We start from the raw sequence: 15072 nt of genomic DNA on the forward strand, positions 1-15072 counted from the left end.
CCCAGGAGACCCTCTTCTCTTCTCCCTCTAAACTATTTCACTTGGTGACTTCATCTGCTCCCATGGATTCAATTATTATCTCTATGCTGATGATTCTCTGATCTAATTATCTAAGCCTAACCTCCAGACTCACATCTCCACCTGCCTGCTAGACAGCTCAAATTGGCTCTCGTATTGTTGTTGTTCAGTAGTGTATGACTCTTTGTGATCCCATTTGAGGTTTTCTTGACAGAGATACATTTCCTTCTCCAGTTCATTTTACAGATGAGGAAACTGAGGCAAACAGGATTAAGTGACTTGCTCAGAGTCACCCAACTAATAAGTGTCTGAGGCTGGATTTACACTCAGGTCTTCCTGACTCCAGGCCCAGAATTCTATCCACTGCACCCCCTAGCTGCCCAGAAGCTAAATCCTCAATATATCTATTTTTACATAGTTGTTTCCATATTGTCTCTCCTTGAGAGCTGGAACTGTCTTTTGCCTTGCTTTGTATCCCCAGCACTTAGCACAGCACCTAGTCCCTAGTAGGAGTTTAATAAATGCTTACTGACTGACTGAAAGCAAGGGTTGCATTGTTTTTCATCTTTGTCATTTCAGGGACATGCATGTAGTAGGATCTTAATAAGTGTATGTTGAATTTAATCAATGCAAAGGGCTTGTGTCATGCTCATTTCCTGATCCTGAAGCTCTTGTACAAGTTCAAAAGTTCTGGCCCTATCTCAGTATCAGGTCTGAATTAATGCCTTTACTTAGAAGACCTCCAGTAGCAAAGTGGAAACAGACACACAAGGCAATGAATGCCCTTTGAATGCAGTATCAGCAACCAAAGGTGACAATGAAGCTAGGATTCTAAGCCATAAGGTTAAAGGTTCAGAGAGGCAAAAGAATTACTCAACTACAAGTGTCTTCAAATTTCCTCCAACAGGTTTAGACAACCAAGGTCAAGCTGAAGATTCCTAGCATTAAAAACCCTCAATACAATAAGGCCCTTTGAACTTCATGGAGCAAAGAAAAAAAAAGTTTGGGGGAGGGGGTTGAAAAGAATCTATTTTACATCTTTTTTTTCATTGTTCTTTGAAAAGTCATCCCTTAATTCAAAATCAACCTGATTAAAGAGGTTTAAAAACAGGTTCTCTAAAACAACACAAAAGCAGTGGCTGTGGGGGGGGGGGGGGCTCCACTGAGGTCACCATGTACTCCTGTATTAGTGTGCTGACCCTCTGTAGGGCATGAAATTAACCATCAGTGAGTCAGAAATCTGCTACTGGTTAAACTACTTTGCTACGGCAAAGTGGCCTTAAAATGAAATCTGAGGATTGAATTTCTATTGGGAGATTAACTTGTCTAACCTCTCGGCAGGCAAGCTTCCCCTGTGGCTGAACCCCATTTGGAGCAGTTCAACACACTGCTGGAGGTAAGGATGCTGAAGGTGGAGGACAACCCCCAGTCTAGAATTTCTCAAGGTGACGATGGTTATTTTACCAAAATCCCAGAAAGCTTACAACTCAAAGCAAGACCTAAAGCACTGTGGTGCAAGAGTCAGAACCCACTTTTTCATTGTTAGTGCACACCCCTCTGAACTCAATGTAACTTATTATTCAGATGTTGTAAAGGTAGAAACTATAGCAACATTCACATTGGTATGGCAACCAGCATCTTAATCTGTGGATCTTTCTGTCGTCTTTGATGGTTTATAATACTAACAATTCAAATTTATATAATGCTTTAGGTTTGTGAAGTTTTTGTCTAAGGCCCTAAAATTTTTTGGGGGTGGTCAATGACCCAAATTAGAAAATTCATCCTTGGCCTCCAACATATATGCCTGACCAAACCATTCCTTCACAACTGTGTAAGAGAAGTATTCTGGCCCTGTCTCAAACATCCAAGATGAATTTCCATTTATTCCCTCAAGTCACCCTAGCTCATCCTCAGAGTTCACAGGGCTGATTTAGTGAATAAGGAATATTCTGAAATTTCCATCACAATAGAACATAAAGCCAATTAGATTATAAGTCAAAAGACCTGGGTTTTAGTCCTGACTCTATCCTTTACGAACTTTTGAAAATTGGGAAAATCATTACGAAGATCATATAGAATAATAAATCTGAACAGCTACAGAAAAGGAAAGCCAAGAATTATTTCAAGGGTCTCTGATAATGGTCATTAAGTTTATGCAGGTATGATAGCTACAAGAGAAGCAATTTTCTTTAAAAAAAGTTAAGGACAGGGGTGTCTGAAGGCCACACCAATTCTTATGACCTCAAGCATGTCATTTAAGCTTCAGGTAATTCCAAATTCCCTGGAATAACACTGTTCTAAAGGTTCAGGAAGTTGATAAAAACAGATATAACCACCTCTTATGGCAGTTAAGTCAACTCTAGAAGTTCAGGTAACAATTTTAAGAAGAAAAAATGTTAGGTTTATCTGTAGGTAGCACCTGTGTGTGCCACCAAATAAATATCCTCAGGAAGTAGGTTAGGAAAGGAAATTACTTTAGTCTTCCTTAAGGCACCAAAGCAAGAGAAGCATCATCATCGTAAGAGATATGAAAAGAGGTAAAGTCAAGTTCTCCATTAAAAAGAAAAGGTTGTTTTTTCTTCTGCCAAGAAGGAATCACTGCCATTAACTGTTCTATTCCACACACACGCCCTCATCATCTATCCAACAAAGATAACTCTGAGGCAAGAAAGTGAAATTGACAAGTAAAAAACCAAACAAACAAATTAACCCAATGGAAAATATCAGCAGAAATAGAAGCCACAATTTCCTTTATGATGCAGGTATAGTTTCAAAGTCCAAGGACAACAGGAATGGACAAAAAGGACAGAGAGGTCCGGTATTACCAGAAATTCCTGGGCTAAGCTATGCTTCATCCGTCTCCCATTCCCCCCAAGTCAAGTCTTTTCATCCAAAGGGATGTGCTTTTTTGCCTCTGCACACTAAGGATGGCCCATGGGACCTTCCCCTCTGGCTGGCAGCGGATCCCGCTGGGATGGCAGGCACTGCCTCTGCTTTTCTATCTGTATTGCCAAGGCTGAGCACAGTGCTTCTAGCACAGAGTGACCATTCCACAAATGATTTTTCATTCATTTGATCTTACTAGGAAAGCTTTCCTACCTTTTAAAGGAGCAAACAAATTGCAGCTTCAAAGAGACCCGATCATGTTGTGATCCCTTCTGAACTCACTGGTCACTCATGGCTACATGGAAAGGCATCAGTTTGGGAGCTGGAAGGAGCCTCAGAGACCATGCAGTGAGTCCAACCTCTTCATTTTACATACATGCGAACGTAAGTAGCTAGCCTATACTTGTATAGCATTTTCAGGTTTGTAAAGCACCTTATATATGTTCTCTCATTTAATTCTCAAAATAGCCGTGTGACATGGGTGCTCTTCTCCCCATTCCAGAAATGAGGAAAGTGAGAATAAGAAAGATGAAGTGACTTGCCCAGTGTGACACGGCCAGTAAGCATCAGAGAGGATTAGAATTCAGATCTTACTGAATCCAGACCTAGCACTCTACCCGCTTTGTTATCTAGCCACTGATTACTCATCCAAGGACACCCAGGTAGTAAGAAAGGAGTCAGGATTCAAACCTAGGCCCTCTAATTCCACTGCAAAAGCCCCAAGTTTGCTGAACATACAACAGTCACCACTGTTCACAGAGATCAGCCTCAATTCTTTTCCCAAAAGCAATGACTGCACAAAGATTAATTCTGTAAGAGTAGAGAGTGTCTCATAAAGTGTTTTGTAAGAATTAGAGCCCCTCAAGTAGCAATTCCCTAGGGACTGCACAGTGGAGTTAAGACCAAGGCCCAAGTCTAGAGTGGAAAGAGAAACAAGACTGCCTCCAAAGGCATTTGACTCTGGAGATGAACACTACACCTCATCACCACAGCTATGTAAGCATCAAGAACAGAAACCAGAGCTGGCTACAAATGTCACTGTTTCAATTAAACCATAGACCTCGGTAAAGAGAAACTCATAACTGGAGATAAATCCACCCCAAGGTTGATGGAAGCTGGGAGGGAGGAAGGGAAGGGAGAGAGGAGATAATTTGCATGTACAGAGAGTTCTCATTTTATCTAAGTGGTCCATTCTACAGACCTCTATGTGATACGAATTTGTGGAAGTGGGGAAGGGAGGGAGGGATGCAGGAAGGGAAATATGTGCCAGTGAAAGGAGAGGGGCTGGCACAAGGTTCAAGGATATGTGGGGGCCAGGGACAGAGAAATGAGAACAGGAGGATGAACAAACCTGGGCCAGGGCCAGCCACGTGGAACATGGAGGGACATAAGACAGACAGGTGTGTGAATCCAGGGGCAGGTGGAGGGGTGCCAGGGGTATCCAGCCAAGCCCCTATTTGGCAGAGATGGAGGTCGCAACCTCTCCTCACATCTGCTTTTCTGCTTCACCTGGAGGGTGTTTTGTTTTGTTTTTGGCGGGGGAAGGGATCTGGAAGGTCATAATTTAACACGCAGAGGGGCAGTAGTGGAAAGAGAAAGCATAGTACTCTATAGTAAAGTTGGCATAGGTGAGTTCTTTAGGAAATATGGATTTCTTTCAGAATTCTTTACATAAAGGTGAATTGACGAAACGTGAATTTACTTAAAGTAAGAACTATCTGTAATTCTTAAGAACACTCGTGCAAATGTTATTGTATCCTGGACAAGGTGGGCTTAAGACTTGTGTATAACTCAAGAGATGTAAAGGATAAAGCAGAAAGTTAGTGTTAAAATGAAAATTTTCAATGTAATTAGTAGTATTATGGCTTTAAACTCTTTCTGATTTCTTTCTGACTTTCCTTATAACCTTCTAGCTAAACACCCAGCCTAAAAAACAGCAAACATCTTTGCATTATTTTCAATTCATAGCATGACTCTAAAAAAATTCTTTGATTTAACACTTGATATGTTTTGTTCTCAAGGGCAAGCCCCATGAGAAGAAAAATGTACCCAAACAGAATGAAATATGACTACCTGCTTTCATTTTTCTTCTGTTTTGGTTCCTGCTCAAATATTCTGCATTAATTTAAACCTGGGGTTTCATCTCCAATGAAGTCCTGTTCAGGAAATGTCATCAAAAATACAGCAAGGTCATCCAGTGCCCTGCACCAGGAAGAGCCGTGTGCATGCAAACAGAACTCAGCTCTGGAACCTAGTGACAACAGCAAAAAGCAGCCAAACTTCTAAGGAAACCAAGGAGAGCTTAAAGTTTTACACAGCATAACGTAAAGTGATGAAACTTTAATTTTGACAAGAAAAAACACATACTTTCTTTCTACTGAATACATACTTCCTACTAAAAGGAATGAAATTTAGTAAGGAGAAAAAATTAAAGTCCTCTCACTATGAGGTTGGGTTCTGAAAGGAACAGATCCCCCCAGGTAAGAATATGCCCTTGAATGAGAATAACAGGCATGTGTTCCCCTGGTGGAAATATGGGGCCCTGTGTCTCAGGGCTGGAAGGAATCGAGGGCTAACCGGTCTGAAATGAGAATCTTCTGATTGCAGAGGATGAAGCTGAGGGAGTCAAGATCTTCGATTCACTGGCCTCACGACCTTGGGCAGGTCACTTCCCCTTTAGGAGTCTCGGTGTCCCCCTCTGAGAGACATTTCAAGATCGCCAAGGGCCAATCCAGCTTTAATGTTCTATGATACCATTTCTAAAAAAGCATCTCCTTGTCTTAAGACAAATTCCTATTCACACTATAAATGGATATCAAATATGTCTTATTATTTCTGATAAGAATTCTCATGAAAAGAATATTTGATGGATAGTCTTTAAATAAATCACTCTATTGGGTAGTTCTTAAAATTGTGTTGTCAGAAAGGGTCATTTAACTACAGTAATATCCCTTTCATACTTACAAATCAGAATCCTGGGAGGTATTTGGTGTCAGATATTTCAGCCCCTTTGGACTCTAAACTTTTGCTTTATATTGACACTAAAAGCTTCATCATTTTTCCTCCTCCACAAAGCTTTGACAGCAGGCCTCCAAGGAAGTGGGGTTGGGTACTATATAAGACAAAGAAAGGAATAAAATAGCTTGAAGAATAAAATGAAAACGCAATTAAACTTGATTCTGCATAAGAAGTCATGGTGATGGCTGGAAGACAACTGACCTCCATAAGCGGGATCTGACTGGACAGGTACTTTGCCAATACTGACATAAAAGGTTTCAGTTATGTGAGAAAAGCAAAACAGACTCCCTCCCAAGGTCATTTAAAATCTTGGATATATTTACTTTTTTTTTTGCATGAAGATGACCACTAGATCAGACTAATGCATCTTAGGGGCTCCTTCTCACACCCAGAGGGTGAAAAAACTAAGCCTAATGAATGGTCTAAATAGAGGTGAAAATAAAGCAGGAGGCAAAGAAAGGCCCCTAGTAGGGAACACCCTGACTAGCAGGCAGGTGTGCTGTTCATTAATGACAAGAACAAAAGACCCAAAGATAATAAATAAGCTGTTTGGTCCGGCAGTCACAAAAATACTGTCAATTTCAAGGCCGAAATAACACAGTTTTAGACCTGTTCTTCCCAGCTGGAGTCAGATTAAGATTACTCTAAATCCCTCACTTCTAAATAAGTGTTTAGATCACTCATTAAAGAATCTTTTTAAAGCTCCAACCTTTAAAGATTTATACCCTAAAATGAATCAAATAAAAATCTGGATTAAGACCATGCTATTGGAAGGACTGGGTGGGGTAAGTTACATTTCTCATTCTCCACTAATTAATGTTAAACTTTTGGCTATCAATATTCCCTATAAATTCTAAGTAGATTAAAAAATCAATGACAGTCATAAATTCATTAAAAATGAATTTAATAATATTTATTAAAATCCTTTATATTTTTTTAAAATTACATGATGATAGGTTTAATTTTAAGATACAGTAAGCTCAAGGATATCTTAGGATTTATAGCAAGGATGGCCCTTAGAAATCATCTTGTTCACTCTGCTCATTTTACAGAGAAGGAAACTGAGGCCCAAAGAAAGGAAGTTACCTACTTAAGATCCAAATACCAGGTATCAAAGCCAAGGCTAGGTCTCAAGTCTTCTGACTCTCAATTCAGTGTTTCTTCCACTACCACGCCTCTCATGTAACATCGGGGATAGTGCCTTCTAATTACACAATATTTGAGATAATATGCTCCAGTGACCTTCTTAGGAAAGTTTTATCATATCACAAGGTTCCCAGAGACGGTTACATAGAAAAATCACTCTTAAGTTGAGGTTTTTAATCATTTTGTGTGCTGCCTCCCTTGGGCAGTGTGGTAAAGCCTATGGACCCCTTCTCAAAATAATCTTTTTAAATGCCTAAAATAAAACCTTGCACTGAAATACAATTATCAAAGTATTTTTTTAAAAATCAAGTTCACGGACCTCAGCTTAAGAGACCTTATTCTAAAGGAAGTTAATGCCAGATGAGATGCTTGAGAGACGCACAGATTCAGTTCTTAAGATGACTTTCAGGTTCAGGGAGGCCATTACTTGTGAACAGCAGTCTTGCCTCTATTCTACAAAGAGAACACTTCTACCCCCCCACCCCACCCCCACCCCCACCCCCACTCCCATCAGTCTTTTTGCAAATGGGTCACAAGGGTAGGAGATCTGGTGAGAGAATATGGAGAGGTCAGTAGGAATTCAGTCCCACCACCGGAAAAAAACAAAAGCCTACATCATAGTGGTGGTGGGGCAGGAGCATCATTTTGCGTGCAAAGTGCAGCACAGATGGTGACAAAAGACAACAGGAACGATTGTCCTGATTCTTCCTGCAAGCTTACGTACTCAAATTCAAGCTTTTACCATTCTTTTAAAAATTTAAAATTTCAAGAAGTTAATGTCCATAACGAGGTTTGGGATTACCGGAATATTTCATCTACCTGTGTTCTCTCAAAATTCCTCCAATGCTGTGAATAACTAAAAAGTAAAGGGAATTTTCAGCTTTTCAACAATTTCTCTCAAAAGGAAGATTGAAAATTAATCTACTTAAGGAATGGCAGAGAGAATGAGCATAGTGCAGCAATCACAGTTCAACCAGACCATGTTTTAAAACCTAATCTGAATAGAAAGTCTCTCATGATATCTCACCAGAGAAAAGCAAAATCGAGGGAAAACCACGACCAGAGAAAACTGGCAGTGAGAAGAATCGACTCCTGTTTAAAAAGGTGCTACAGGTTAAAAACCATTAGAATCCAATCCAATTCAACAACAACAAAAAAAAAAAAGTGGCTGCTACATGCCCTGCTCTGTGCTAGGGACCACGGAAGATACAAAATCGAAAAAACCCGTCAGTCACTGCCCACAGGGGGCTAAGAATCAAATGGAAAAGACACAAACACAAATAAGTAAAATACAAGTTAGATTACAGGTGCCTAGGAGAAGGCAGAGAGACATTTGAGGAGGGAGATATCATCTAGAGGATCAAGGAAGGCTTCACAGAGGAGTTAGCAACTGAGGTAGGTCTTGAAGGTATAAGGCTCCTGATGATGCGGTGATGTCACCGGACCTGAAGTAAGGAAGACCTGAGTTCAAATCCAGCCTCAGACACTAGCCAGGTGAGAGACCCTGGGCAAGTCATTTAACCTGCTTGCCTCAGTTTCCTCAACTACAAAATGGGGAAAATAACCCCACCTACCTGGTAGGATTGTTGTGAGGATCAAATGAAACAACATTTGTAAAAGCAGTTTCTAACACAGTAGGTTCTCTGTAAATGTTTACTTAATCCCTTGCTCCTTGGAGGAGGAGGATTTCAACAGAAAGCTATTAGAGGAGCATGTTTTTTGTATTAGAGTTATCTGTATATGTCATATCCCCCTACCACACTAAAAGCGCTGCAAGGATAAGAACCAAGACTTATCTGAACTTTACATATCACTCAGAACCTAGAACTGTGCTTTACATACAACATGCAGACATCATGGTATGAAGAGATGCAGGAGAGACCTGGACTATGTGATCACTGGCGAGTCACTTACTGTCTCTGGGTTCGTTTTCTCATCCGTTAAAACCAGGGATGATAACATCTGTATCCACAATCTCACAGAGCTGGCACAGAGAACAAATGGAATGGTAAGATCATAGGCTCCAAGGGCCCCTGGAGGCCTCTGATGCAGTTACAGATGGAGGAGCTGAGGCCTAAGGATGCAGAGTAACTTGTCAAAGATCATACAGGCATTTGTAAAGGGCTTTGCAAAGCTTAAAGCAGTTTATGAATGTCGTCCATCATCATCACCATCAGGGGCTTTGGTAAATGTTTGTTAAACAGAATACATTCCAGACCTGTGAGATGGCAAAGGCATGGCTGGAAATAGGCTAGAAATCTTTAAAAAAAGAAATGGCGAGCCGCTCAGTCTGACTAGAACCCAGGAGCCTGAAAGGAAGTGACAGAAGGTAAGGCTAGAAATGTTGGCAGAAGCCCAATGATGAAGAGCCTTAAATAACAAGCAAGATGGTTTGTATTTATTTGGGAAATTATAACAATAGCTCATACTTGCATGGTATTTTTATTCAGCAAATTTCTTCACAACACTGTGAAATAGGTAGTTCAGGTTTTCTGACCATTTCCCAGGTGAACCAGCCAATATAATGTGCCAGAAGCAGGACTAAGAACCTAAGCAGATCCTCTAACAACCCAACCAGGGGTTTTTCACCTAGATGATGTGGAAGTGGCTTCCCTGGCCCATGAATGAGCAGGGCACTCTTCAGTTCATCAAGGGATGAGTTGGAGAAGGAGGTAAGGAGTCTGGACAGGACACTAAGACAATGGCCTATGCCAGGCAGGACATGGGCCTGAATTATGGAGGTTCAGTGTGAACACTGGCGGATTTAAGAGATATTACATAGTAAAATGTTCAAATTCATTTGTGGTAATGAGATCTTACTGCAAGAAATATTGCTTGAAATGAATAGCCCTGCCAACTCTTGGAAATATTCTTGCTATACTGAGTTTCATCATAATTGTATTCATTGTAATAAGTTCTAACTAGATTGTGCAGGGGATAGAGCCCTAAGCCTGGAGTCAGGAAGACTTTTCTGCCTGAGTTCACATCTGGCCTCAAACACTTACTAGCTGTGTGACCCTGGGCAAGTCACTTGACTTCTATTTGCCTCAGTTTCCTCATCTGTAAAATGAACTGGAGAAGGAAATGGCAAACCACTGCAGTGTCTTTGCCAAGAAAACCCTAAATGGAGTCACAAAGAGTCAGACACAACTGAAAAAGGACTGAACAACAACCAAGAATAGTTCAGAGAATGCTAAATTAGCTACTGCTTGTCTCCAGACCATTGTTAAGGCCACAAATTACCTCTTTGCTATGTGAAGCCATCACTTCATTGGAGACTATGCTTCCCACCTCTGAAAAGCCTTCCAAGACTAAACCTACTTCAGGCTGATCTCTTATTCTCCCACACCTCTTTATATGGTATATAGTATATACTACTACCATACACTTGCTCAGATGCTACTATCTAACCACTTCATATCTGTACATAAGTCATATCCCCAAATAGACAAGATTTATCTTATATTTACCTTGCATTCAAATAGGACTTCATAATTTACAAAGCATTTTCACCTACATGATCCTCTCAATAACCCTGAAAAGTAGGTACCTATTCAATCCCCAGTTGACAGAGGAGGAAACTAAGGTTTTAAGTACCTTGTCCAAACAGGGCTTAAAGCCTGGGTCTTCTGATTGCTCCTCCAGCCTTCTCTTGGACTCTGATCTCATCCCACTGCACCGGATTCAGAGCAGGGATTCAAAAATGCTGGTGAATGGAGGATCGGGATAAAAGAGGCTCATCAATCTCTGTTTGACTTCTAGTCTAAGTATGATAAAGGGAGGTAGCTTAGAGTCTCCCTTACACAAAGGGAGTAGGACGTGGGGAGGTGAGGCCTCTGGCCTCCTCAGGCAGTTAATTATTAGTTCATCCTTCCACACCAGACAACTGATTAACCAACCACTGCGCCCTCACAGAACTCAGCTCTAAGCAGCCTCAGTCCCTACCAGAGGCATTCTTCTAGCTCAGTGTGGAAAACAGTTTACCACAACATGAAGTTGAAACTCCTAGCTCACCCAGAGTTTAATTAAGTCACTGGTCTTGGGCATTCAGTTTCTTCCTGCTAAATGAAGGGGTGGGGCTAAGGGATCTCTGATAATAGCTGGGACATCAAGGTAGTGCAGTGGATAGAGCCCCAGACCTGGCAGGAAGACTTATCTTCCTATGTTCAAATTTAATCTCAGATACTTACTAGCTATGTGACCCTGGGCAAGTCACTTAACCCTATTTGCCTCAGCTTCCTCATCTGTAAAATGAGCTGAAGAAGGAGTTGGCAAAGTACTCTAGTATCTTTGCCAAGAAAACCCCAAAATGGGGTCACAAAGAGTCATATACAACTGTAACAAAACAACAGTAAAAACAGCTGACACTGGATGTAGAAATCAAACATCTGAAGTACAAGTCTTTCATTGATGATTCAAGAATCTGGCTTGCTCCCAGTCACACAGTAAGAGTGAGAAACATTACAGGAACAGATCATACATATGTATGTACATATGAACGTAGATGCACATATATCCCGTATTTACCTCTCTGTGAGTACGCTGTCTCCTCCTGGTAGCATGTAAGCCCCTGGAGGGCAGGCACTGGGTCACTTTTACAGAACACAGTTCTTTAAGCACAGCAGCCATTTAGCAACTAATCCTATGAACCACAGAACATAAATGCTAGAAGGGAGGCACCTAATTATGAGGGAAAATAACTCGCATTTCTGTAGCACTGAAATGTGGATGAAGCATGTTCCTTACAAGAGCCCCAAGGCAAGCAGGCAGAGAGTCTCGACCTCGCCTTCCAGATGAGAACACTAAGGCTCAGAGAAATGAAACCTTTTGTTCAGGGTTCACTCAGTCAGAGACGGAGCCCAGAGCCCAACCAAACAATTCCCACATTAATGCCACTAACACCGTCCATCCTCACTGTACACATGAGGAAGACATGAAGTGACCTGTGGAAGGTCATGGGAGGATGATGGGCTCCAGCAGAAGGAGAAGCGGCTAGAGACGGAGGGTTGAGTTCCCCTCTGCCTGTCTGAGCTCAGGCAGGTCACTTAACTACTCTTTGCCTCAGTCTCCTACTCTGTAAAATAGGAGAAAGGCAAAATCTCCAGAGCCTCTGAGCTTCTGTTCAGTACTAGACTCATGAACCCATGATCACTGGTGCAAAGTTGGGACCCCTGAGACCTCATTAGGGGAAATGGCTTCGCCATGGCCACAGCGGGCATTTCTACAGACGCCTTTAGAGCCCAGAGAGCGCTTTATACAAGGCTTGGTATGACATGGTCTATGTTCTATGTTATGGCATGTTATGCAATTATGTGGTGCGATGTGGTATGATCTTATGTGTTATGGTGCAGTAGGGTGTCATGTCATGTGTTATACTATGTTATGTGTTGTGATAGGTTGTGTTAAAGTGTATTTTATGTGTTGTGTGTTATAGATGTTACAAAATATATTATGCTGCTGTGTTGTATGTTATGTGTGCTGTGCTATGTGGTTATATGTTGTGCTGTGCTATGTTTTACGTTAACGTTGTATGTTGTTATATGTTATGTATTATGATGTTATGATACATTACATGGTATGTTGTTATGCTAAATTATGTTATGTTATGGTATGTTATGGTATATGATATGCTATATTATGTATGTTGCACTGTTTTGGTCAATGTGTTGTGACGTGTTGTGCTGTTATGCTGTATTACGTGGTGTATGGTATTGTTAAATGTTGTCATGCTTATATTATTATGCTGTTATGTGTTTCAATGTGTTATGATATGCCGTGTTATATGTTCTGTTCTGCTGGGCAGCAGGGTGGCACAGTGGATAGAGGGGTGGGCCTGAAATCAGGAAGACTTGAGTTCAAGTCCAGCCTCAGACACTTACCAGCTGTGTGACCCTGGGCAAGTCACTTAGCCCTGTCTGCCCCTGAAAAAAGAGCTGGAGGAGGAAAAGGCAAAACCATTCCAGTATCTTTGCCAAGAAAATCCCCAAACAGGTAGAAGGGTCAGACGCACCTGGCGACTCTAAACAACATGTTAAGTTAGGAAGTGTTCCGCTATGTTAAAGAGCAGCTGGGCGGCGCAATGGATAGAGCTTCCGGGCGTGGAACTGAGATCTGAGTTCCAATGCGGCTTCAGACACCCGCTGGGCTATGTGGCCTTGGACAAGTCACTGAAGTCCGCCTCCATTCAGGCTCGACCTCCTGGGGCAGTGGTGAGGGGCCGGAGCTGTACCCGAGGGCCAGCCCGGGGACAACAGCGGCGCTCCTCCGCCCGGCCCCGCCCACGTGCCGGAGCCGGCACCTGCACCCGGCGCCCCGGCCTCGACCCCTCCCCCAGCCCCGGCTTGCGCTCGGACCGCCCCCCACCCCCGACCCGCGCCCGCCCGGCCCCGCCCCTAGCCCTTACCGCCGATGATGGTGCGGATGAGGGAGGCGTGCCCGGGGCAGTCCACCAGCGTGAACTGCAGCTGCCCGGGCCCGGCCTCGGCCTCGGGCCCCGGCCCCGGCTGCAGGCGCTCCGGCAGCGGCACCGAGAAGCACGAGAAGCCCAGGTCCAGCGTGATGCCGCGCTCGCGGCTCTGCGGCTGCTTGTCGAAGGCGGCCGTGGACGCCGTTGTGCTCAGCGCCCGCGCCAGGGCCGTCTTGCCGCTGTCGATGTGGCCCAGGACGCCCACGTTCACGTTCACCCGCCGCCCGGCCATGGCGCTGCCCCCGCTGCCCGGGAGACCACCTGGTCCCACCCGCAAAACGGCCCCGCGGCAGCGCGGCCCGGGCACGTCCGTTCCGCCCCTGCCTCTGCCCCGCCCGTCCGCGGGCCACGCGCCCGCTGGGCTCAGCGCTCAGACCCGCCCAGCCCGGGCCGGGCGCGGACCGCGGCCGAGTCGGGAATTGGCTGGGCCGGCCTGGGTCCGCTGTGCGGAGTGCGAGATAAACGAGGAAATGGTCCTTTTTGTAATTAATTTATTGTTTTATCAACAGCGATAACTGGCACTTATATAACTCTTTAAGGCGTACAAGAAACTTTGACAAATACAGTATCTAATATCCGTATTCTCATACAAAATTGAGATAAAAAATTTATGTCTTTACCAGTATCTATTATCACAAATATTGCAATGGGGGGAGGGGTATTATCCCCATTTTATAGATGAGGAACCTGAGCTAGACAGAAGCTAAATTACTTATCCAGGGTCACACAGGCTAAATGTGAGCTCAGGTCTTCCTGACTCCAAGCCCAGCTACTTCTTTTAGAAGGCACCTCGATTCCCTTCAGTGACACTACGGATTCTCCCTTTAAGTTAGTACTTTCCCTCTGTTGGTTACCCACAATTCATCCTCTGTATGTGTGTGTGTGTGTGTCCACATATACATGCGTGTATGTATGATGTGTCATATAATAATTATAGTGATACAGATTATGGTATTTATTATATAATAATAATTGTGATGTAATAATGTGTTCTGCATTGTATTGATATTTATAATATATTATTAATGGATTATTAATTATAATGGATTATTATAGACTATATTCTTTACTATATATATGTAGTTGTTTTCATATTGTCTCTGCCATTAGACTGTGAGCTCCTTGAGAGCAGGGACTATTCAGATTATAACCTTTTTTATATTCTCAGCACTTAGCACTGTACCTAGTATATAGTAAGTGCTTAATAAATGCTTATTGGCCGACTGACTAGAGAGGAGCAGCCCAAAATATCCCAAAGGCCAGGAAACTCAACAAGCATTTACTGGGTGCCCATTCTGTGCCAGGCCCTGTGCTGTGTGTTAAGAATGCAAAGAGGAAGAGGCAGAGCCAAGATGGCAGAGTGATAGGAACCAGAGCAGTGAGCTCCTCTCCGTAAACACTTCCTAACAGGTCTAGAAGACGTCTCGAATGGAATCCTGATGGAGAAATCCAGAAAAAGTCACGAATCCTTTGTCCAGCCCAGTTCAGCCTAGGGACACAAGACAAGTAGGTCTGTGGACACTAACAACAGAATCAGA

General features: G+C 42.9%; 1 protein-coding gene across 2 annotated transcripts in view; it reads right to left on the bottom strand.

Annotated features, from left to right (window-relative positions):
- EEFSEC (eukaryotic elongation factor, selenocysteine-tRNA specific) overlaps window positions 1–13912 on the bottom strand; it is a 315808-nt gene extending 301896 nt beyond the window's left edge. Inside the window, exon 1 of one of the 2 annotated variants that reach the window (XM_036737959.1) lies at window positions 13472–13912. In XM_036737959.1, coding sequence (XP_036593854.1) covers window positions 13472–13766 — 295 coding nt within the window. In that variant the 5' untranslated portion in view covers window positions 13767–13912. The remainder of the gene's footprint in view (window positions 1–13471) is intronic. The other variant, XM_036737960.1, reaches the window with a different exon arrangement.
- Window positions 13913–15072: the final 1160 nt, after the last annotated feature.

This window comes from Trichosurus vulpecula, chromosome 9, assembly GCF_011100635.1.
Source record: "Trichosurus vulpecula isolate mTriVul1 chromosome 9, mTriVul1.pri, whole genome shotgun sequence".
Classification (NCBI taxonomy): domain Eukaryota; kingdom Metazoa; phylum Chordata; class Mammalia; order Diprotodontia; family Phalangeridae; genus Trichosurus; species Trichosurus vulpecula.